This window comes from Ovis canadensis, chromosome 12 (assembly GCF_042477335.2).
Source record: "Ovis canadensis isolate MfBH-ARS-UI-01 breed Bighorn chromosome 12, ARS-UI_OviCan_v2, whole genome shotgun sequence".
Taxonomy (NCBI): domain Eukaryota; kingdom Metazoa; phylum Chordata; class Mammalia; order Artiodactyla; family Bovidae; genus Ovis; species Ovis canadensis.
The window spans coordinates 37,664,755-37,689,925 of record NC_091256.1 but is presented as its reverse complement, the minus strand read 5'-3'; the positions used below and the strand labels follow the sequence as shown (position 1 = coordinate 37,689,925).

At 43.0% G+C, this 25,171-nt stretch overlaps 1 protein-coding gene across 5 annotated transcripts in view; it reads left to right on the top strand.

The window, feature by feature from the left end:
* Positions 1 to 25,171, top strand: part of TP53BP2 (tumor protein p53 binding protein 2) — a 67,530-nt gene that overhangs the window by 5,774 nt on the left and 36,585 nt on the right. For 2 of the 5 annotated variants that reach the window (XM_069544647.1, XM_069544643.1), the window contains exon 2: positions 21,376 to 21,523. In XM_069544647.1, the coding sequence (XP_069400748.1) occupies positions 21,376 to 21,523 (148 nt within the window). Of the gene's footprint in view, positions 1 to 5,780; positions 6,045 to 21,375; positions 21,524 to 25,171 lie in introns of those variants that run through there. The other 3 variants (XM_069544648.1, XM_069544646.1, XM_069544645.1) reach the window with 2 other exon arrangements.

Genomic DNA, 25,171 nt, shown 5'->3' with positions numbered 1-25,171 from the left:
GAAAAGTAGCTTCACAGACTCTGCGACTGTGGCCATTTTTAGCTTTTTTCTGCTTAAAATTTATCCAAACACAAATGATTCATTTGGTTAATGGAACCAGATTTTCATTGGAAATCTTCACGGGACCAGTAAATACTGCATTTTCTCTTTTGAAGTGCGTACTTCAGTGGTTGTTCTAGGAACAGATTTCTGACTTAGTACTATTTATTTAAATTTCAAACATTTCAACCAGGAATCCTTAAGACACAAGTTTAGAAAAGTAATAGAAAATCATAAGGAGTAAACTATTGTAAAATATTACTTTAAACTACTAGTGGTAATAATAAGAAATGGTCCAGACAGTGTACTAATCTTCCGTAATGGAAAGAATAATTTCTCTGTCAGCCAGTATGGTTGAAAGTCCCATGCTTTTATTTTCCACCCAGGGTGGAGAGGGAGCTTCTGCTGGAACCCCTTGTGTGCCCAACACCTGCCCCTCTGTTGGGCTGCTCATCTCAGATAATCCCTTTTTGACCCTGTGAAGCAAGGCTTCCCCCTTCTCATGTAACAGATAAAGAATTTGAAGCCCAGAGGGTTTTAGTAATTTACCCTGGGTCACTTGGCAGAAATGAGATGCGAACCAGGTCCACTTGTGAAGAAATGTTCTAGAATGTTTCCATATACTTATCAAGACAGTAGTCATGGTATTCTTTTGGCTAATGACAACTTCAGATACTGCTTTACAGAGCATAACTCTAATTATTTTTGACTTCGAGGAAAACAGACTTATCTTGCCATATGTAAATCCAGACTGGGTGAGAAATTTTGTAAATGGTTCTCTTATCAAGTTTCGACTGATGTGGAGCTGACCTCACCCTGTGCGAAGGAAATGGCTCAGTGACTATTATTTTTTTTTTCTACCTTTAATGCTTCTATAGAGATCTGAGCTCTTTCACATCATCTGGGAAAGAGAAGGGGTGTAATGATTCCTTTTTTTTTTTTTTCTTCTTTCTTTAAAACACATGCCTTTTGTCTGAGGGGTATTGGATAATCTGGCTTTTGGTGGTATGTTTCAACAGGGTGTGAAAGTTGTGAGGTAGGAGGGTAAGGAGAGTGGAATGGGTGGTTAAGAGGCACGGAGGGCAGGGAACTAGAGAGTCTGCTGTGAGGTTGCCATCCTTGTTGTGCAGTCATTTCCAGGGTCTTGAGAGGTGAATCTGTGACTTAGAGGAATGCCCACTGCTGGCAGAATCTCCAGATGAGGGCGAAGTGACAGCATCTCCCCTTGCTGCCCCAGGGTGGTGTGTATAGTGAGGAAGAGTGATTCCATTTAATCAGATGAATTTATTGGAAATACACTGGAGACTGGTATGGAATGAAATCATATTAAATCAGTGATCTTCCTTCTTCCTCATTAACTTGCAGATTGTTTTTGGATGGCCTTTTGGGGACAAACATCTGTTCAGTGAGTGTGTAATGAGCATCCAGGCCCTGTTCTAAGTGCCATGGATATAGGAAAGAAGATGACAGTTTTCAAGGAGCATACCTTTCCTGAAGCTTGGTGGGAGGCTTGGAGTGGGGAGGATATGGAAAGTAGAAACCAAACAAAAGGAGAGTTATGTAGGATTTAAACAGCGTGTGACTAGGATGGCTGCTTTAGATTGGTGGTCAGGGAAGTGACATCTTGGCTGAGACCTGTGCAGATTTGTGGGAGGAGCAAAAAGCTATGACAAACCTAGACAGCGTATTAAAAAGCAGAGACATTACTTTGCTGACAAAGATCCGTATAGTCAAAGCTATGATTTTTCCAGTAGTTATGTATGGATGTGAGAGTTGGACCATAATGAAGGCTGAGTGCCAAAGAATTGATGCTTTTGAACTGTAATACTGGAGAGGACTCTTGAGAGTCCCTTGAACTGCAGAGAGATCAAACAAGTCCATCCTAAAGGAAATCAACCCTGAGTATTCATTGGAAGGACTGATGCTGAAGCTGAAGATCCAATATTTTGGCCACCTGATGCGAACTGACTGATTGGAAAAGACCCTGATGCTGGGAAAGATTGAGGGCAGGAGGAGAAGGGGATGACAGCAGCTGAGATGGGTGGATGGTATCATTGACTCAACGGACATGATTTTGAGCAAACCCCGAGAGATAGTGATAGGGAAGCCTGGCGTGCTGCAGTCCATGGGGTTGCAGAGTCGGGCATGACTTAGTGACTGAACAACAACAATATGTCAAGTAGGCAGAATTCCCAGGGGCTGGTGCAAAGGCCTGGAGGAAGCAAGGGGGACTGTGAGGCCGGAGCTTAGTGGTTGGGAGCTAGTGATCGGAGCGGAGGTAGAGAAGTGCAGCAGGTAGGCTTTCCTGGGCCAGGGCGAAGAGTTTAGTTGGCAGGGGAAGGGATGTGACAGCCCCTGGAAAAGTTCTAAGGAGTAAAAGTGACGTAAATGGAGAGATTAGAAAAGAGGCCTCCATTGCTGTGTGAGAACAGATTGTCGAGGTGCCACAGCCAAAGAACTGAGAAAGGCGGGGGGAGCCTGACAGCCCTCTTGGTAGGAAGACAACGGAAAACCACCAAAGATGGATAAAAGCTTTATCATATACTGTGAGGGCCAGCAGTTAGTGTGCACTCGCGGTGAACTCAGTCCATGCAGTGTGTGACTTGCTCTAGGCGTTCAGAAGCCCCAGGGATGAGAGAAGGGTTGATCTTACCCCAGGCTTGGGCATAAGATCAGGACAGGGATGGGTAGGGTTACTCCACGTCACAAGCTCCTCCTGTGAGACTCAAGAGAAACCAGGCTTGTAACATCCAGAGCTTTAGAGAAAGCCTGTCGCCATTCGTGCACATCAGTTCCTTGCGGATGCCTTAACCCTACAAGTATTTTACAACAACTGTGCCTTCCACCCCGTGATCTTCTACTTGGAAGCTTCAAGTGCTTTCACCTACAAGTTTCTTCACCTTAAAAAAAAAAAAAATTCAGTGGTAATCTTCATTTTATTGACAGAGATACAGAACAGCCAATGACCTAGAAAATTGAAATCAGAGCTGACTTAAATTCTAGAAAGGGTCTCTTCCTGCCAGTGTTTTTCTGAACTACAGCAATATCTAATTGCTAACTGCTAGCTATTGATAATTTGTGACATGTAGGTTATTACTGGGCTTCCCTGGTGGCTCTGATGGTTAAGAATCTGCCTGCAATAGGGAGACCTGGGTTCGATTCCTGGGTTGGGAAGAGCCCCTGGAAGAGGGCATGGCAACCCACTCTAGTATTCTTGCCTGGAGAATCCCCATGGACAGAGGAGTCTGATGGGCTACAGTCCATAGAGTCACAAAGAGTCAGACACGACTGAGTGACTAAGCACAGCACAGGTTATTATTATTATTATTTTTCTTGTAATTTGTTGATCTGGAAAAGGGGACTATTTTGGATACTAATTTTATTTTAAAGTTAAATAGGATCCTTTCTCTGGTAGGTTTTGATCGCTGCTTTCGGTCGCTAAGAGACCTGGATGTTATCCTGCATTCCATCCGTTCTTCCATTTTCTCCCATGACAGTTTCATCGCTATATCCTCCTCTAGCCCTGGTACTCTTCTTCTGTGTCTCCCCTTTCCTGCCTGGAAGGGGTGATCCTCTCCTTATTTATCTTCTTACCTTTACTGTCCTTCACCCCGTCAGTCCATCTCCACACTGCTTCCACAGTGATCTGATATAGCATCTATCGCTTCCCCTGTCCAGAATTCTTCAAGACTGACTTATATTACCTATAGCATACCAACATAATCTCCTTGCTAAGTCACTTCAGTCATGTCCGACTCTGTGCGACCCCATAGTCGGCAGCCCACCAGGCTCCCCCATCCCTGGGATCCCCCAGGCAAGAACACTGGAGTGGGTTGCCATTTCCTTCTCCAATGCATGAAAGTGAAAAGTGAAAGTGAAGTCACTCAGTCGTGTCTGACTCTTAGTGACCCCATGGACGGCAGCCTACCAGACTCCTCCGTCCATGGGATTTTCCAGGCAAGAGTACTGGAGTGGGGTGCTACTGCCTTCTCCCATAATCTCCTTAGCTAGATCCAAAGTTTCCTTATCATCTGGCCCAGTGGATTTCAGCCTTTTTTGTGTCCAGATACACTTGTAGAATATTTGGCCTCTCAGTGGGGAAGGGAGGTGATTGAAAGACTCAAACCATGAAGCAAGTCAGCACTTCACACCCAGCACCCGCCGCGGAGGGAAAGTAAGCGGTGTGTGTGCTTCCTGCCTGTCAGACGGGCAGCCCTCTTCGCCCTGCTGAGCCAGCCTGCCTTCAGGATTGCAGAGCAGTCAGGGAAGAAGATCTGCTCACCGCCTCCTTCATGGTCCCAAGGGACGCTGCGTTAGGCCCCTTGGTGGGGCCTGATGATCTGTTTTCCTCTAGCTGGCAGTGAGTTGCACCTGCTTGTATATTGACGTCCATCACCTGCTCTGTGCCGTCTGACCGGGCCGTGATTGTCAGTGTGAAATGAGTCGTGTATGTCCCGAGTTTCTGCAGCACAGCTGTGACTCAGGGGTTAAGGGGTGACCTGTTCTTCTGTCTGACCTCCCACCTTCCTGTTTCAGCAGTTCCAGGGCTGCGTGATGACAGCACGCCGGGTTTCCTCGCACCTGTGCCTTCACAGGCGCCATTTTTCTGCCTGGTCAGCCCTCTTCCTGCTTGTCTGACTCATCCTACCCTTTTGGGTTCAGTAGTATTCCTTGAGAGGGGTGTTTTTTTTTCCTGTTCTCACTGGACGTCACCTGAACCTCCACCAGGAAGTTCTCCTGTTGGGTCACATGTTTGCGGGGCCCTATGGCACTTTGTGCGGCTTGAGGGTGTGGCCCATCCTCTAGGCTTTGTGTTTCTAACACTGAGCACAGTGTTTGACACACAGTGGCATTTAATAAGTGTTCGGGTGAATGAATGTTCTTCTTTTTAATTTTCCTTGGGGAGGGCAGTGCTTGCCCATTTGAATATATGTCCATTGTTGGGAGAAGTTTCACAGAGGTGAAATCTTTGAACATAGAGGACCTCTTCTGCAGCAGACTGCCAGGTAAAGGGAAAGAGCTAGAAGCAGTGGATTGGTTGTACTCAGGCCATCACGCATGGATCTTAAAAATACGGTGCTTACAGGGAGCTCTGCTCTAGGGAACTTTTCCCATGGGTCTGTAATGACCTGTATGAAAAAAGAATCTCAAAAAGAGTGGATATGTGTGTATGTATAACAGAGTCACTTTGCTGTACACCTGAAACTAATACAACATGGGAAATCAACTATACTCCAATAAAAATTGTTTAAAAATACAATGCTTAGTGAATAAAAGCAAAAGATGGAATGAAGTCTATAATGGTGCCTTTGTGTAAAATAAGACGTGCTCCTAAGATAGCAGTGCTCAGCTTAGAAGAAAGCATACCAGGCAACATGAAGCTTATACAGAAAGGTTGAGGTAGGGATGGAGAATTAACTAGTCAAGTGTATTTATTTAGTTCTTTTATTTTGTTGTTTGTTTATGGCAGACACTGAAAGCAAAGTAGCCTCAAGTGAGCGACTTTGATAGATATTTTGGAATTTGAAATCTTGCCTAAATCAGGCTTCTGGCATAGTTGAAAAGGAGAGAAAAGATTTCTTAGGTTATCCTAAAGTAAGCAGAATGCTTTGTTTTCTTCCCTTGAGACATGGTCTGGCTCTGAGAAAACTCACTTTGAAGTTACACCACGAGGTCACGTATAAATGCTTCTTATGCCTGATGACGCGAACACACTGTTCACATCTGTTTCCTGTTCACAGTCCCGTCGTCCGGGGAACTTTGAGTCTCTGAGCCACAGTATCGGTTCAGTTGAACAATCACATATTCAGATTGGCTGTGTGTCAGACAGATACTGAGATTGTGTTTTTCGGGAGAGGAGAAAAACTGAAAGGAAGCATTTGAGGACCAGAACTTCTGTACCAAAGGAATTTATAGACCAGTAAGACAGATAAGACCGGGATCCGGACAACTGTGGTGTGAACAGTCGTCTGAGAAGCAGAGAGAAAGCGTCCTTCTGGCTGGAGGTGCGTGTCTGTGGGAGGGACAGGGCTGGAGGCAATTTTATGGTTTTGAATTATTCCAGAAAGCTCTTTGAGATTTCTCATTTGGTGATTTGAGGCTGTGACTGTGGAGCAGATAACTTCTATGTTTTAGGTCCTTATATTTCTTATAATTGATTGGAAATTTCTTATAATTGATTGGAAATTCCTTGAAATTAAAAATATGCAAAGATAAAATACCGCTGTATATGAATCTGATTTTTTTAAAAATTGAAGTATAGTCGATGTACAGGTAAGTTACAGGTTTAAAAGTCTGTGAAGTTTTGATTGTCACTGGGTTAACCATTAACATTTTAACAGTTAATATACACTATACAGGTCGATATGCACTGCTGTTAAGTACTGGTGAAAGAACTCATGCTGTAGTTCATTTACCCAGAAAGTTAGTCTCATGTTACATCTCTGCTTATAAGCCCCAATGCAGTGGTTCTCAAACTTCAGTGGGATTGCTGGGCTCTACCTCAAGGTTTTCTGATTCAGGGGGTCTAGGTGGGGGCCTGAGACCTTCTGTTTCTGGCAAGTTCCCAGGCGATGCTGATACTGTTGGTCTGGGGACCATGCTTTGAGAACTGCTCTAGTGATGTCCCTTATTCTTCAGCCTGCGTCCCTTATACTTGACCTCAAGGCCCTACATCAGCTGTTTACCTGTCCGTCCTTGTTCATATGTGCCTATATTCCTGATACACTGGCCTTTTTAGTGGTCACGGCACAGACCAAGCCTGTTCCCATCTCAGGGTTGTTGCCTGGAATGTCTTCCCTGGATGTTTCAAGAGGCCGGCTCCTTCAGCCTGTGCCTCCCTCAAACGTGCTTAGCCCCGTCCAGCCATCAACTGCGTCTTTCTCTATCACATCACCTTTTATTGTGCTCATTTATCAGTCTCTTCTCTCTGCCCTGAAGAATGCAGGCTTTCCCGTTCACTGTGGGTGAATGAAAGATGTTGAAATCCACAAGAAGATGGGATTGAGAGGAAACCAAACCAGGAGCTCCTTTTGAATGACTGACGTTAATGAGGGAAGACTCTGTGTCTCAGGGGAGGTGACTGCTCTCTGCTTCTGTAGATGAAGTGGTTATGTAATCAGACATCTTAAACCAACTATTTTTCAGTATGTAATGAATTTTTTTTCCGCTGTTAAAGTAACCACTTCATATTTACTGTGTCATTTTTCTCAGAATGGTAGTTGTCTCAGAAAATGATTGTGTACTCTAGATGATCCTGAATGAATGGCTAGGAAATACCGTGTGTGGTGAACTTCTGATAACTGTTGAAATTTGTGTCATTGATTTCTGGATTCTACTCATTTGGTCTAGTGACCGAAGAAATAGTTTATGATATAAAGAAGTCCTTTGAATACGATTTTATGGTTTTTCTTTCTTTTTAACGAATCCTTCCTATTTAAAGATTTTATTTAATTTTATTTAAAAAACTTTTTGGCTACACCATGCGGCATGCAGGATCTTAGTTCACTGATGAGAGCTGGAATCCGTGCCCCCTGCTGTGGAAGCATGGAGTCTTTTTTTTTTTCTTTCTTTTAATTTATTTTTTAATTGGAGGAAAATTGCTTTACAATGTTGTGTTGGTTTTTGCCATGTGACAGCAGACATCAGCTATAATTACACATATATCACCTCCCTCTTGAGCCATCCTCCTCTCCGCGCTTCCCATCCCTCTAGGTCATCACAGAGCACCAGCCTGGGGTCCCTGTGTAACAGCTTTTCACCAGCTATCTGTTTTAGACGTGATAGTGTATATATGTTGATGCTGCTTTCTCTGTTCATCCCGCTCTGTCTTTCCCCTCCTGCGTCCATGAGTCCATTCTCTACATCTGTGTCTCCTCCATTCCTTCCCTGTGGATGGGTTCATCAATACCATTTTTCTAGATTCCATATATATATGTGTTGATATACAATATTTGGTTTTCTTTTTCTGACCGACTTCACTCAAAACAGACTCTAGGTTCATCCACCTCACTAGAACTGACTCAAAGTGGTTCCTTCTGTGGCTGAGTGTAATATTCCATTGTTATATGTACCACGTCTTCTTTATCCATTCATCCCTAGAAGGACATCGAGGTTGAGAACTGAGGAATCTTAACCACTGAACCGACAGGGAAGTCCTGGATTTCTCTTTAAAAAACTCACAGGTCTGATAGAAACTGATTGGCTGATGTTTAAAGTATTCCATGAGCAAAAGGCGGTACATTTAGTGAGTACGTGGTATACTTAGTGTAGCAGTAGGTTTAAATATCATTGGTCTTTAATGGAACATTAGTAGATGTGACCCATGGTAATTGATGAAGGTTTTATAAAGCCGTTTAATGGCCTCAGGAGTAAGCTCTGGGCAGGAGAGAAGGCACGTAATAAGCTTCTGTCAGCAGTGATCATAGCGGTAGCAAGGTTGGACCGATCATCAGGGAGGCTGGAGAGTGTCTCTGAGGGGAAGGACTCAAAGACTTAGTGTCCCTGCTGCTCCTGAGGGAGACATCACGGAGACCTCTGTCGGGATGTCCACTGAACTACTGGGGAGAGGCAGCAGGGTCGTCCAGGCTGGGGTGGCTGGGCAGCACACCCCCCGCAGAAGGAGGTAGCCCAGCCCACCCTTGGGATGGACCAAGTCCAAGTCAGGGAGCCAAGCAAGTCGCCTCGTGTTCTTGGTTCGTGGCCCCTGGAGCAGAGTTACCACGGGAGCAGACAGCGAGGTCTCTGAGGAGCAGGAGGCTGAAAATGCTGGAAGATTGGAATGATCTGCATCTCATTTCTGACCCCTTTCTCGGGTTGGAAGCCAGAGTTGGGCTGAATGGCTCTGTATGTTTGAGAGACTGAAAGAAGCTTTGGTGGTGGTTGCTGTTTCTTAGTCCCTGTCTATGTATGTTACTGTTGAGAGAGGTGTTTTTCTTGACCAGGTTATAGGAAGCCTAGTAGCAGCATCTTCTTCTAGAAGGTAGTCTGGGGTCTTCCTTCCTTCATTTCATTTCTGTCTCCATAGGGGAATTATTAAATACAAAAATCATCTTGACTTTTCTCTAATCTCACTACTAACATTATTATCTGGTTGTCCCTATGGTGAGTTTCCTGTGAGTTGTAAGATTGGGGAGGATTTATGTTACTGTTTTTATAGATTGTTCATTTTCCTCTAAAGGACAAATTTTTTTCTCATATATGAATATATACATATATATTTCTCCCCCCTTAGGTAAACGTAAGTGATTTGAGATTTTGTAAATCAAAACTCTGACGCTTTTATTGCAAAGCTTAAATTCCTTTCTATGAGAAGGAACATCCTAACTCTTAGTTCTATTTTTCCTTCTGTGAAACTTCACATGGTTTTTCAGTCAAAGGAATAAGTTTAGCCTCTGACACAAAGTAAATTTCTTGTAAATGCCCTGGTCAGTTTTTTTTTTTTTTTAAATTTCCTTTTGGAAAAGTCTTCCAAATTTTAATCTGAGGTAATTCCTCTTTGAAACGAGTCATTCTTGTATTAACAGCATAACTTTATAGCTACAGTACATACATGTCCTGTTAAAATGGAACTCTTAAAAATAAATCTTTGATCTCTTCTTTTTTAATGAAAATTGTCTGTGACTTTGGATTTTTGGAAGGGCAAGCGTTCTTCAGACACGACTTGGGCATGAATTACTGTGCAGAGCGTGTGGGGAGGCCTGGTGCAACTTAATGTAATGGTATTTGATCTTTCCCTGAATCTTTCTCTTCAGATTGATCACTTTAAGAATCAAATCTTATTTACTATTTTTAGGGAAATATTGTCACATTATCACAGTTCATATTGTGTTATGTACACTTCTAAATTGTACATTATTGTAAAACTATATTAACGTTGATATTTAGACAAATTTAAAGTGACGTCTATACCTGATCTCATGATACCAGATTTCTCTTATGTATTCTGTACAAGACAGTTCCTGTGCCTATCTGTTTAACTTTTATTTTTTGGCTGTGCCATGCAGCAGGTGGGATTTTAGTTCCTTATCCCGGAATCAAACCTGCGCCCCCTGCAGTGAAAGTGGAGTCTTAACCCCTGGACCACCAGGGAAGTCCTATCCATATGTTTTAAATGGTTAAAATCTACAACTTAATATTACTAGTTTGTAACCTTATCTTACCATTTTCTAACACTGTACTTAACAGTAGTTGGTACCTGGGTCATTGTCCTTCCAGCAACTACCCTTCCATGCTTAACTTATTGGATGTTAGTTTCCTATCTTACTGTTTATAGCTCCAACACCACAGTGAAAAATCTTCAGCCATTTACAGGTTTTCTTCATTTCAGTTATTTCTGTAAGAGTAATTCATGGGGTATACATAAATTTATGGGTTTTTATAACATGATACACTTTACTTTCCAAGTGTGATTTTTAACAATTTTTAGTACCATCATTATATCTTTGAATGAATCAGTCTCATCTCTGTTGGATCTTACCTTTTAATCACAGACTGATTTAATACTTGTAAGTGATGCCTCATTGTTTTAATTTACATTTATCCTTCCCACTCCGTGTTTTACCTTTCGTATTGCCCTATGGTCTGTCCCTGAGAGCCTCTGCTCCTAAGTATATATTAGATTTGATGCTTACTGTTTTTTTAAAAACATGAAGTTCTTGATGTGCAAGTTGGGAAGAAGTGAGCAATTCACGTCTCTGTCAATGGGAAGGGCTGACCTGGTATCAGGGGAAGAAAAGCCATCTTCTTTTGTTCCATCCAAGCTAGACTCTGAGCATTTTCAGATACCCCAGCAATTTATCGTTCTCACAGCTGCAGGTTCAGCTGTAAAAGCTGTTGTGTTGTTTTGATCTGATTATTGCTGTGCTCGTGATGAAAATAACTTACGTCACAAGTTCCCAGGAATACATTTGTGAGTCAGTGAGAATAACCAAGTTTCTCACAGTAGCCTCCCAGGCGATTTGACTCCAGGAAACTCCATTCTCCTTTCTTCCTTATGGGAAAGGATCTAAGGGAGTCATCTTTGTTTTCTTGAGACTATGGTGTTTTCAGAAATCTAAGGAGTCAGGAAAAGGTGGCATTTTTAGAAGTAAGGTTACTATAGATTATTATTTTTCTTTTTAATTATTTCCTTATGCATGCATGCTTGCTAAGCCGTTTCAGTTGTGTCCAACTGTTTGTGACCCTGTGGACTGTAGCTGGCCAGGCTCCTCTGTCCATGGGATTCTCCAGGCAAGAATGCTGGAGTGGGTTGCCATGCCCTGCTTCAGGGGGTCTTCCCTACCCAGGGATCCAGCCCACCTCTCTACTGTCTCCTCCGTTGGTAGGCAGGTTCTTTAGCCCTGGCGCCATCTGGGAGACCCAGAATTTCTTTATACTTGCCATTAATTTATGCCTGTTTGCTGAAACCTCAGTCTGCCTCAGATCACATTCATCTTTCTCCTTTCTGAATTTTCATTTTACTTACAGTCCCACTCATGTAATTTGGTACTGCTCCTGCTAAGTCGCTTCAGTTGTGTCCGACTCTGTGCAACCCCATAGACAGCAGCCCACCAGGCTCCCCCGTCCCTGGGATTCTCCAGGCAAGAACACTGGAGTGGGTTGCCATTTCTTCTCCAATGCATGAAAGTGAAAGTGAGGTCGCTCAGTTGTGTCCGACTCTTAGCAACCCCATGGACTGCAGCCCACCAGGCTCCTCCATCCATGGGATTTTCCAGGCAAGAGTACTGGAGTGGGATGCCGTTTTGTTCTTAATTTGGTATTAAGGTTTTTTCATGAGTGAATTTTGTTTCCCTTAAGAGATTTTTATACCTGTCTCATAGTAAGCATGTAGCGGGCATTTAAAATTGTGATGTAATTCATATACCATAAAATTCACCCTATAAAGTATGTAATTCAGTGTTTTTTTTGTTTTTGTTTTTAGTATGTTCACAGTGTTAACCACTGGTAATTCCAGAACATTTTCATCACCTTAGAGAAAAGCATCCTCTAGGGTTACACACTATTCCCCCTCCCCCCAACCCCTGGTAAACATTAATCTACTTTTAGTCTCTATGGATTTGAATATTGTGGTGGTTCTTTTTGTGCCTGACTTCTGTCACTTAGTATAGTGTTCTCAGAGTTCCTCTGTGTAGAATGCATCAGTACCTTATTCCTTTTATGGCTGAATAATATTTCATTCTAATGCAGTGGATGTTTAAGATGTATTTCTTTTGTGTGTGTGTATTTGCAGGCTCAGTAATTGCGGCACACGGGCTTAGTTGCCTCACAGCACATGATACCTTAGTTCCCCTGACAAGGGATCAAACCTGTGTCCCCTGCACTGGAAGGTGGATTCTTAACCACTGGACCACCAGAGAAGTTCCAAGATATGTTTCTTGATTGTTAGATTTTAGTCCCTGGCTAAAGTTGAGGCAGTATGGTGATCCTAGAAAACAACATTGTCAGACATTTGCCGTATATATCACATAGCAAGGACCAGGTAATAAAAATGTTTGCCTTATTAATTTAATTATTGATTCTTTATCAGTTTTATTATCCAAGTGATGTTTAATCATTCTAGAAAGTTTAAGCATAGATAAGTCCCCCCAAATTCATTTCATAATCTTACACCAAACATTACTACTGTTAATTTGGTGAGGTCTTTTTTTGTTTGTTTGTACTACATGTCTGTGTACACGTATTATATTTTTCCATTTGTATAGTGAGATATGGTGAATACTAACAGTACATACCTGAGACATTCTTGAAAGTTTTGCTTTTTGTGCTTATTCCTTCTGAAACGTTTTGGTAGTAGATGCTGAAAAGTTCTCTAAGATTTAGCCGTTTTATTTTTTATCATTAAAGATCATGAATTTTTGGCCAAAATTATTGTTTTCAGAAGGACTTCGTTGATAGAGTAGGTTAAAATTTTTTTCTTTAGTAAGTTTTCAACATGCTGATAAAACTGCCTCATCAAAATGAAATGAAAACAGCTTCATCTTTTGTTTTATTTTTTAGGGAATTAAATTACACTGCGAAGAGTGATCTTTTGTAGCACAGTCCACTTAGGAAACAAAGATAAAAAGAAAGTACAGTATTAAGAGCCTGTGTGCCTACTTTTTCTCAGGTTAGCATGATAGGTTAGTTTAGCCTTTTCTTTTGACTTGACTCGCCTTTCTTTATATTTAAGAAATATGTATATTCTTTCCCAGTATGGTTTATCCCAGGAGATAAACCTGGAATATGGTTTATCTCTGTGCTGTAAGGAGGACCTTGCTCTCCATCCCTTCTAAGTGTTAATAGTTTGAATCTACTGACCCCGAACTTCCAGTCCATCCCTCTTCTCCCACCCAACTTAGCAACAATATCTTTTTATGTTGTAGTTGTTCCTTTTCCAAATAAAGTAAGAAGAGAAAAGATATTCATTGAGAAAATGCCTGATTTACTCCTTCTGTAAAATTTGGAACATCTATGAATTATCACAGTAAAAGCCTATAATTGTGGGCAGATTATGATGAAAGGATTTTAAATTATAAGTGATATATAAATGCAAGGGGACATACTTAATGTCTATCAATTTAAGATGGGTGAAATGAGTTTAAATTGTTTATTTCAAGTGACGCGATGCCTTTTTGTTCTAATGGAAATTTTCTAGGGAGAAATGGGGCTGGTAGGTGGTCCCTCCCTCCCACCCCTTCTCTGGGATGGTCAGGAAGACACCTGTCCTCGGCTGCACATCAGCTGTCACTCAGTCCCGGCTCAAAGCCACCTCTTCCCAGCTGTATTGTTGTCACTGTGCTGTGGTGTCCAATTAAGAAATTGTCAAACTTGATAAACTGTCTTTGTAACCTAAAAAGTAAGATAATTACTACAGCAAAGAAAGTGAGTGAAAATGGGACTGTGCTGGTGTAGCCAAGGTGAGCATGAAGGATTTGTGGGTTTTCCAGACGTAGATTGCCACCGGGCAGTGAGTACTGGCCTAGGAGTAGACAGTGGCTAGAGATACAGAGTCAGCATCAGCAGCAGCATTCCCCCCTTGACTGAATCAGCCCCTCTGTTAAAATGCTCTGTAAAAACTCCGTATTGAAATAAAGAAGAAACAAAGCGCCGCTTTTACTCTGTCTTCTTCCATCTGTGGCTCCATATTCTCCACCTTTCTTTTTTTTTTTGACTGCACCATGCAGTATATGGGATCTTAGTTCCCCGACCAGGGATCGACGTGCCCCCTACACTGAAAGTGCTGAGTTTTAACCACTGGCCTGCCAGGGGACTCCCTGTTTTCTCCATCTTTCTGTTCTGAGCCTCTGCATCCTTCCCTTGGGCTCTTAGCCTGTCTCACACAGGCCTTCGACCTCATTCCTCAGACAACACTGGTCAAGGCATCCAGCAGCCTCCGTCTTGTGCAGCCTGGGGAACTGTCCTCATTCTCATTTCTACAGTCGCTTAGCTTTATTTGACTTAGCTGACACACTGCTTTGCATGGTCTCTGGGATTCCACACTCCTCTGTGTTTCTTTCCTTTTTTTATGGATGGATCTTTTCTAATCCTTTACTGGGTCCCTGTCCTCTATGGGACTTCTGGATGAGGCCCCAGTCCTGTGGGCCCTTCCCTAATCTGTTCCTCCTTCCTCATAGTAAATGACACCACTGTTTACTCTGTTGCTTAGACACCAGATCTATGTTCATTCAATTTCTGTGGTTGCATCCCACATTCTGTCCATGAGGCAAGTATGTTGACTCTACCTTCAAAATATTGCAGTCCAGCTGTTTTTCACCACTTGCTGTTACCTGCAGTCTGTGCTACAGGTATCTCTCATTTTATGTGTGCGTGCTAAGTTCCTCCAGTCGTGTCTGACTCTGTGACCCTATGGACTGTATCCCACCAGACTCCTCTGTGGGATTCTCCAGGCAAGAATACTGGAGTCAGTTGCCGTACCCTCCTCCAGGGGAATCTTCCTGACCCAGGGATCGAACCCATATCCTTCTGTCTCCCGCATTGGTAGATGAGTTCTTTACCGCTGAGCCATCAGTGAAGCTCCTTTATGTGCTTCATTTCCTCTTAATTGGTCTTCCATGCCTGCCTCTCTGTGGTCTATTCATATAGTAGCCAGAGTAATTTAAAGAAAAATGACTTCAGTACTCTGTTAAAAATCCTCCAGTGACTTCTTTTTTAAAAAATTGAGAGATGATTTACATAACACCATTTTGAAGTATCCAATTCACTGGATTTTAGTATGTTTACAAGGTGGTACAACTATCACCACTAATTCCAGAACGTTCTCATCACCTCTAAAAGAAGCCCTGTACTTGTTAGCAGTCAGTCCCCCAGCCCCTGGCAACCACTAATCTAATCTTTTTGTCTCTAATGATTGGCCTCCAATGGCCTCTTAGATTGAAATCCAGATTCCTTGCTCCAGCCTTTGTGGGTCTTTGAACAATGGTTCTCGGTTTGCAGTTTCCAGAGCCACAGTATCAGCATCTCAAGGGAGCTTCTTAGAAATGCAGAATCTCTGTCCCCACCCCTGGTCTACTGAATCAGAATCTGAGGGTGGGGCCTTGCCATCTGTGATGAATAACCCTCTGTTTGCACCACAGCTTGAGGACTCTGTGGCTTCTATGCATGATCTAGTCTCTTTGAGTTAATCTCCTATAATCCTTTCCTTTTGCTCACTCTGTCCGAGTGACCTTCCTCTTCCACAAATGTGACAAGCTTGATTTCCTCCTTGGGGCCTTGACATTTGTTCTTCCCTCTGCTTGGGTTATTCTTTTCCTGCACCTCGTGTTCTCGTTCTGTTTAGATAGTGGCTCAGGAGCCCTCTCTCACCATAGAGGGGTTGAAATCATTGAGTTTGCGGATGGAGCGGGGAAGCATCTTTTGCTTGCCTGTTTCCACCCTGCTTTGTGCCCCAGGAAGTTGACTTCTATAAAGGCATCAGTAGCCTCCCTTTCCATCCGACTTCTAGTTGGGTTTGTCCAGTGAGGAGGGGCAGCATGGATGACCTAATAAGAAGGAGGGAGCCAGGTTGGGGTATTTATTCCCCTGGAGTGGCTGTGTCCCTCTCCACACAGCGCTCTCTGTCTCTCGTTCTGTACCGTGTGTGCGGTAGTGGCTACTTAATAAAGATTATGTCTATATTAGAACGTAAATCATAAAATAGATAGCCTACAAATCTTGCATGAATGAAAAGGATGTCGAAACAGAAGTAGGATGGCACAGCATGATACAAACTGAAGAGGAGAGGACACTAACTTCTGTCAGAGTGTATGGCTGTGCTCTATACTGCCTTCTATCAATACCTTTGGGAAACTTAGTATGAAAATAAATCAGAGGTGAGTCTGTCACGTGCAGTAACAGCTGAGGTATTTATTCATTCCTAAACACACACTTACTGTGTTTGTTGCAAACCAGGCACAGTTCAAGGTACTAAGGATGCCATATTGAACAGACAGAACCCTGGACCTCATGGACCGTCCGTTCTGGCAGGGAAGACAGTAAAAGCAAGTGAAATAAATATAATCCATGATATGCTGGTCGCTGTGCCAGGGAGAGAGAAGGTGGGGAAGTGCATGTGTGCCTGTGCATATGTGCATATGCGCGTGTTGAGGGTGGTGGTGGGATTTTAGGCAGGATGACCAGGGAAAGCCTCCCCGGGAAGGAAGTGGCTGTATCAAGACCCGGGGAGATGAGCGGCAGGCTGTGCTGGCACACAGGGACGAACATTTGTCGGGGAAGGTCATCAAGAAGACATGACTGCAGGCTCGACCTGCAAGCTGACCCGGGCACTTGGAGGCCGTTCACCCGCTTTCCTATCCTTGGAACATGCCCTCCGCCTGCCTGCTGTCCCAGGCTCAAGCTGCCCAAGGATGCAGGCTGGAGACTGAACCCAGGGGGACCCTCTCCATAAGCTTTTACCACGCTGCTGGGCAGGGGTCGGGGAGCCACTGGCCCTGCAGCCCCCAAGAGCAGTCTCCTGAGCAAGCTGCCTTGCTTCCGGAAAGGCCAGTTGCCAGTCTGGAGTGGGCTGCCTGCCTTCCGTCTCTCCCTGCCCTCCGTGCCTGGCGCCAGTCTCGGAGTCCACCCCGGAAGCTCCGAGGTTTTGAGCCAACAACATGGCAGTCAGGAACAGGATGCGCAGGCTCCAGGGCGTGGGAGCCAAGGAGGATGCTCGTGGCGCTGAGCTTGGAGAAGGTCAGAAGGCCATGAGGACTAGAGAGGGGGTGGGGACAGGTGGTCCCAGGTCAGTTCATCCGAACGAAACTCCTGCTTTTCTCTCATCCCTTGCCTGCTGCTACCATAATCTCAGCGGAGCAAGCCCGGTTTTCCTCCTGAATTTGCTATGAATTGTTCATTTCACACCCCTCCGGCCCCCATACCCCTACACCAGATCCAGTCTTTCTGTTGAATCTGTTCTTTCCCCCTCTGTCCATTGCCTTCATTCAGGTCCTCAGTGAATTGCTGCCTTCCAGGTTGTGGACTGTTGTGAAGAAGTTGGCTCTTGCTGTGACACCCAGTAAACACCCGAACTAAATGGCAGCTCTCAGGGAACTTAGGACTCTTATTTTGAAGACCAGGAGGCTGGGATTCAGAGAGGTGACATTACTTCCCTAATAATGATTAACAAGTCTGGGGTAAGAACCCAGATCTCCCACCTGGGCGTCAGGAGCAGCTCACCTTGCCGGCCTGGCCTTGGGGCACTCAGCTCAGAACGGTCACTCCGGAGCTGTCTTCAGGCGTGCCTGAATGGGGTCCACTCGCCACTCACACCAGTGTTAATCCTGTGGGGTTTTGGGGGGAAAGTGCAGTGATCTTAGAACATGTTTCTCATCCTTCATATCTATAATTTGTACTTTTGGATAAACAAAGCCGTTGTCTTCTAAAAAGTAAAACACCAGATCTCTATCCAAGTTTGGTTGTGTGCTTAGTCGCTCAGTCATGTCCAGCTCTTTGTGACCCCGTGGACTGTAGCCCACCAGGCTCCTCTGTCCATGGGGATTCTCCAGGCAAGAATACTGGAGTAGACTGCCTTGCCCTCCTCCTGGGGATTTTTACTGGGGTTAAATAGAGCATTTCCTAATACTCTTCTGCTATAAGGAACAGCTAAAAGAGTAGAGGACGGGTGAAGAACAGAATTATACTCTCATCCTCTCATTTTAGTAGGCAGTATAAAGACTCTTTATAAATGAGTCTTTTGCTTCATTTATAGAGAAAGTAATATCTGCTCTGCTTATCTGAGAGTTGATGTAAGTTTCTGAGATAATGTGTGTGAAAGGACTTTTTAAGATGACGTTTACCAGGTAAGGTGCTTTTATCTCAGGAAATAACCTCTTATTTGTTGATACAATATGTGTTTTGTATATATGGGTACTGAGTCACTCAGTTGTGTCCGGCTCTGCAATCCTTTGGACAGTAGCCCACCAGGCTCCTCTGTTCATGGGATTTTCCAGGTGAGAATATTGGAGTGGATTGCCATTTTCTCCTCCAGGGGATCTTCCTGACCTAGGGATCGAACTCGCATCTCCTGTGTCTCCTGCATTGAAGGCAGATTCTTTACCTGCTGAGTCATTGGGAAAGCCTGTTTTGTGTATATACAGTATATTAAATATTTCTATAATTTGATAAATGCCTCAGTCTCATATTTACAATGAAAACAGTTCCTGTGTTTGAAGTGTTAAACTTCAGAGAAAGTTCTGATGTGGGTAGGGAGTATCGAGGAGGAGTACTCTTTAATACTAAAGTGTAGATTAGTTACACTGGTTACATGTGCTGTATATGTATCGAGAGTCACACCAGGGTGGAAACCTGAGTTCATTTTGTGTAACAATTTTAAAGTGCTGCCTTGTTGGCTGAGTTGAGGCCTAGAACTATGTGTCTTTATGTAGCACAGTTTATCAGAATGTGAAGAACCTGATACAGTTAGCTTGAAAGCTTCTGAACTCATGCTGACAAATTTTGCAGTTTTTTGTTTTCATACATTTTTTTTTGGATAGCATCCACTGTAAAATTTGTTTCTGAGTTGCCTTCTAGCTGTAATGGGTTCCTGTCTGTTTTCCAGTTTGGGGGGTTCCTTTCTGTGTTATACATGTTTCTGTGAGTTAAGAGCTTCAGTTGCAGGAAGTGGAGACTTGGCTTACCTTGGGAAAGCATAGTTTTACTGCAGGGAGGAGCAGGGAAGCCCCGTGGGGCAGAGCCCACTGACCTAGGGGGCCTTCTCCTCTCCTGAGTGTTCTTCTCCCCTTACTTAAGCCAGATCCTTGAGGTGGCCAGTCTGCTGTTTTAGCCAGTTTCCATCATCATCCCTGGTCAGGTGCTGCTGCTCTCCTGATGCCCCCCCACCCCTCCCCGCCCCCCCAAAAAGGAGAGCCTAATGCAACTCTCACTTCTGGGGTAGTGGGAGAGAGGTTTATGCTGGGTGAGACGCCATGTGACTGAGGGCAGGCACTGTGGCTTGTATGATATTCTTGTCATTGTGATCACAGTGCAGATCCTACTCATTCTGCCTTTAAAAGAAAAAAAAAATGTGTTTGGCTGCTCCAATTCTTAGTTGCAGCGCAGGGGATCTCCATCTTCTTTTTGGCATATGAGATCTCTGGTTGTGGCGTGTGAACTCTTATTTGTGGTGTGTGGGATCTAGTTCTCTGGCCAGGGATTGAACCCAGGACTCCTCCTTTGAGAGCTTGGAATGTTAGCCACTAGACCACCAGGGAAATCCCCTGCTGTTCTGTTATAGCCTTAGAACCCAGACTCCTGCAGTGTTTGGCTTAGTCTCATTTTTAGTCTCTTCTTTTTACAGAATGTATACTGGTCCATCAAGTTCATGTTTCAAAGCCTTTGCATTCTCTTTCTTTGATAACAATTATTTTCACAGAATATAAAGCTCACAGTGGAATGATACTTTCAAATTGTCTGGGTTTTGTTTACTTGTTTTAATCCTGATACACATTAATCTGCCCAGAGTAAGTCCTCACTGAATGAATGAGCTTGTGGGTTTGCTGACTTGTGTTGTCATCAACAATTTGTTTGTTTATTCGCTCAGTTTTCTTCAGTGCTAGGAATTAACAACGGTTGTTTTTTGTTTGGTTGATTTTTTTGTTTTGTTATTTGATAGGTGTGAACACTTGAATTCTTAAGTGAAGTGAAGTCACTCAGTCGTGTCCGACTCTTTGCGACCCCATGGACTGTAGCCTACTACGCTCCTCCGTCCATGGGATTTTCCAGGCAAGAGTCCTGGAGTGTGGGTTGCCATTTCCTTCTCGAGAGGATCTTCCTGATCCAGGGATTGAACCCAGGTCTCCCGCACTGTAGGCAGATGCAGTGTTTTTAAGATACAGTATCTGTTTTTACCGGGAGGAAGACTGAGTTTTAGAGCGAAATCTTCTTCTGGTCTGAGTGTTTATATACAAGGTCATCTCAGCTTTAGCACGACAGCCATTCATTTCTACTTACAGCTTAATGATGAATACTTAAGCTTTTTAAAGATAATTTTGTTTATTTTTATGTTTGGCTGTGCTGGGTCTTTGTGGCTGCACAGGCTTTTCTCTGGTTGCAGTGAGCAGGGGTCACTCTCGAGTTGCTGTGAGCGGGCTTCTCACTGGGGTGGCTTCTCTTGTGGACCACGGGCTCTAGAGTGTGTGGGCTTCAGCAGCTGTGGCCTGTGGGCTCAAGAGTGGGGTTAGTTGCTCTGAGGCATATGGGATCTTCCTGGATCCAGAATTGACAAGCGGATGCTTTACCACTGAGCCATCACTGACTTATGCTTTAAAGTATGTATCTAATCTGATTAAAACATCTTAGATTTGAAAATATAATTGTTTGAACAGGTGATACATTGTACGTGGTATAAATATTAGATATCCCTCTGAGTTCTGTCCCCTTTTCCCATCCCCACCTTCAGCAGCAACACGTTTTGTTTATGTATCCTGCCCGAAAGAGACTTTGCTCAATTAAGCATGTGTTTGTGTGATCATCATCTCCTGATCATACTCACAGGGCTGATGGGAGAATCTCTTTGTAGTATGGGCCTGGCACATCATACTAAGAACTACAGAAGTCTTGGTAAACAAATGACATAAATAAAATGTCAGAGGAAGATTTAACTTGACCTTTTGTGTGCACTGATCCATTTACTGTGCTCCAGGGGTCCCCAAGGGTTCTTCAGGCGCAGCTGATGAAGGAGGGCAGGGGCCATCAGCAAAGCTCTGGATCCCTCTTCACCTTGGGCTTGGAGACAGCCAGATGGTCCTGTTGTCCATTTGCATTTCAGTTAAGACTGTCGGGGAGAGGAATCTAAAGTAAGTGAGAAGTGACCAGCGCCAGTGTAGATGGTACTGATAACCCTTGTGTCTCTCCTTCTGTTTCCAGATGTTTCTTACTGTGTACCTCAGCAACAATGAGCAGCACTTCACAGAAGTCCCTGTCACTCCAGAAACCATCTGCAGAGACGTGGTGGACTTGTGCAAAGAACCCGGCGAGAGTGATTGCCACCTGGCCGAAGTGTGGTGTGGTTCTGGTACATCTTCTTCAGCAGTGCCGTCTTTGTTACCAGGTTTAGGGAGGGCAGTGTGTGCCTTTCATGTTTATCCACAGAGAAACTGGAGAATAGGGTGTCTATCAGAGAGAGTGCTTTCAGTCCAGTTTAGTTGCCTCCTCCAAAGTCTTTTTTTTTTTTAATGTTTATTTTGACTACGCTGGGTCCCAGTGCGACACTTGGGCTCTTTAGTTGTGGCATGTGGTATCTAGCTCCCTGACCAAGGAAGGAATCTGGTCACCCTCCCCCCCGCCGCCCCGTATTGGGAGCATGGAGTCGTAGCCGTTGAACCACCTGGGAAGCTCCTCCAAAGTCCTCTTGCTGTTTTCTTTTTCTGCAGTACATCATAGACACTATAGTATTAAAGGTCAAAGGATAGGCAGCTGATACACGGGGTGGAAGCTTCTGGGGGTGTTAGGGTAAAATGTCTGTGCTCAGAAGTGTTTTGGGTATGCTTAGGTGGTTTCACTTCATTAGAAATTTGAGGCATTCTGAGCCATTCTGATTGTTTTGCCGTCTGTGTGTCTTTGGAGGTTTTTAGAGAGAGCTCTTCGGTATTGAGTTACTATGGTGGCAGGAGGCAGTGGTGAAATCATAGTCATTATTTTAAGCCTTGAGGTCGATCCCTTACTTAGTTCTTTGGAGCCCTGAAATGGGACAGTCTGGTTTCTCTGTGGCCCTTTAGGAGTTTGTAGATGGAGGAGTAATTTTTCATGAGTTCTGCTCTGTTCCTGTACAGCTTGGGTGAGCCCTTACTGTTTCCTTTTTCTCCCCTTTGGTGCAGTTTGTCTAAGTGCAAGTTTCCCACTGTGTTCGCCGCATTCACACCGTTCATGGGTGTGTGACTTCAGCTAACACCCTCTGCTTCCCAGGCAAGTCTTCTTAATCATCTTCGGTTGATTTTCCTACAGCTGGGTGTTCAGGAAGACTTCCTTCACCCTCCCTGAGCTGCTCACTTCCCATAGGAACTAGATTAGACCATTTTCATAAAGAAACCCAAGTGATCCTTTTTGCAAAAAAAGAATTAAATTTATTTGACTGTGCCAGGTTTTGGTTGCACCATGCGGGCTTTTCCTTCGATCTTCCTTGTGGCACGCAGGATCTTTTAGTTTTTTTCGGCATATGGGATTTAGTTCCTGACCAGGGATTGGACCTGAGCCTCCAACATTGGTAGCATGGAGTCTTGGCCACTGGACCACCAGGAAAGTCCCTCTAAGGGATCCTTATTAAATGAAAATTTGATAGTTTGACTTTTCTTGTTTTAACTTTTTTATTCTACTTAGGATAAAATCCAGAGTCTTGATTTTAGACTGTGAGGTCTTTGATGTCATCTGGTACCATTTTCCTCCTTGCTCACCTCTTGCAGCTTTTTTATGTTCCTGGGTAAATGAAGATGTTTCCTACCTCAGAGCCACTGGTGCCAGCTGCTCCTGCACTCCCAGATTTTGTTGTTGCTGGTTTCTTCTGGTCATTTGGATTGTAGCTAACACGTTGGCTCTTCAGAGATGTTTCTCCTGAGCTTCCCACTAAAGCAGGCACGAGGTTCTCTATGACGTCATCCAGGTTTGATCCTGTGCATGAGACGTGTCTGTCTGGTTTGTGTGTGTGTGTTTATTAATCTGCTGCCTCTTTAATCCCCATAGCCTCACACACAGGCATGAGAATGTAAACTCCTTAAGAGTGGGGACCTGCTTGTCTTGTTCCTTGCTGTGTCCTAGCTCAGAGGGAGTGCTCAGTAAATATTTACTGAAAGAATAAACGAGCTTCTAGCTGCTCTGGTGGCCTCCCTGCATTCTGCAGATAACTTGCCCAAAGTGAAGTGATTGAGAACACGCACTGTGAGCTCCTCCCCCGGTGCTTACCTCAGGTTCCTCTGGATGTGTGCCTACCCTTCTTTCTGACTTTCTTCCTTTGCCAAGGCTCACCCTCTCCCTCGAAACTCTTGATTCCACTGTTTCCCTTTCCTCTTTAGTATCTTGCTCATTTGAGTTCAGTAGCCCTTGCTATGTAATGAGGATGTTTAAAGGATTTTCTTTCTTCTAATTTTTTTAATTAAAAAAAAAGACCACATAAATGGATGGATTCTTTTTTGTAAGGCAAATAATACAAATGGAATGGAAATCTCTCCCACAAGCCCATCTTGTGTCGCTTGATGTATAATTGCCTATAATTTTAGCAGATAACTTTTCAGACTTTTCTCTGTAATGTAACTATAGAAATAGTTTTGTGTCATCTCTGTTTTTTCTTTATGTAACAGTATCATACATCTCGCTATCTGCAATTTATCATTTTACCTTACAGTATAGCTTGAAGGTCTTTTCTGATAACCTTGTGTAAATCTACACCATTGTTTTTAATTATCATAATTTTCCATAGTATTATGCATAAACTGTAGTTGATCTAACCATTTATTCACTAACATTTCAATTAATTCTCTTATTTCTATAAATGCTGCAGTAGAAGGCCTTGTAGAAGCCTCTTGATCACGTGCAAGCATTTCTCTAGGGTAGATAACCAGGAATTGCTTGCTTAAAGGTTCACACATTTTAAATTTGAATATATTTCACCAGATTTCCCTCAGCAAAGGCTGTAGAAATTCACACTTCTACCAGTTATTTCTAAAAGTATCCCTCATCAAAAAATATACTAATACAATAAATTCTTACTTTTGCTAAGCTGATTCTGAAGTTGCTTATTTTTCATTTATCTACTGGCCACTTGGATTTCCATTTTAAAAAAAGATTGTTTCATTATAGTCTTTGCTCATGTCTCTTGACTTTTGCCCTTTTCCTTCTTGATTTGTAGATGTTATAGAAAAATGCAACTCTTCTAGAACTCAGGCCTAGTTGTGTGTTGTTTTATAAAAAGTCTTTTCTTTATGGTAAGGCTGTAAACTTAGTCTCCTGTTGTTCCGTACCATTAAATTTTAAAGTTTTTTTCCCTTCCCTCCTAACCCTTTCCTTCTTTTTTTCTCATTAATTTTTCTGACTAGTGTGAATTAGAGATCTAATATTTTTTCCCCCAGGTGGATAGTGAAATTTTTTTAAGTGTCTTATTGGAGACACTTGTTTTCTTCCTTACTGATATGAAACTTCATAGGCTTGTTGTATGTCATAGGAAGTATGTTTCTATAAGCTTCAGCCAGTTACTTTTTTTTCCCCTTCTATTTATGATAGGACCAAATAGTTTTTTTTAATTTTATTTTTTCTTAGTTTTTAAATTATGAAAATATGATAACTCATTTACAGAGACTTGGAAAATACAGAACAAAGTTACATATACTTCCACTATATATTGCAATCATTTTTTTAAGTAAGTAAATTAAAGTTTTTAGTTGGAGTTTCAATATCAAACTCTCAAAAATTAATAAAATGAATATACAGAGAAGTAGAAGGATATAATAGGCCTCAAAAGTACTATGAACTAATGCAAGATAATTAAGATTTATACAATTTTTACACAGCAGTGGCATACTCTTAAGTTCCCATAAACTATAAACTAGGAGACACTAGAATATATCCAATGACATGAGACCAGATGCAAACATTTGATGAAGACCAAATAGTTTTAATTTACTCTCGTTTTATAATAAATTAGGTATCTGTGAAGGCAACTGCTTATTTCATTGTG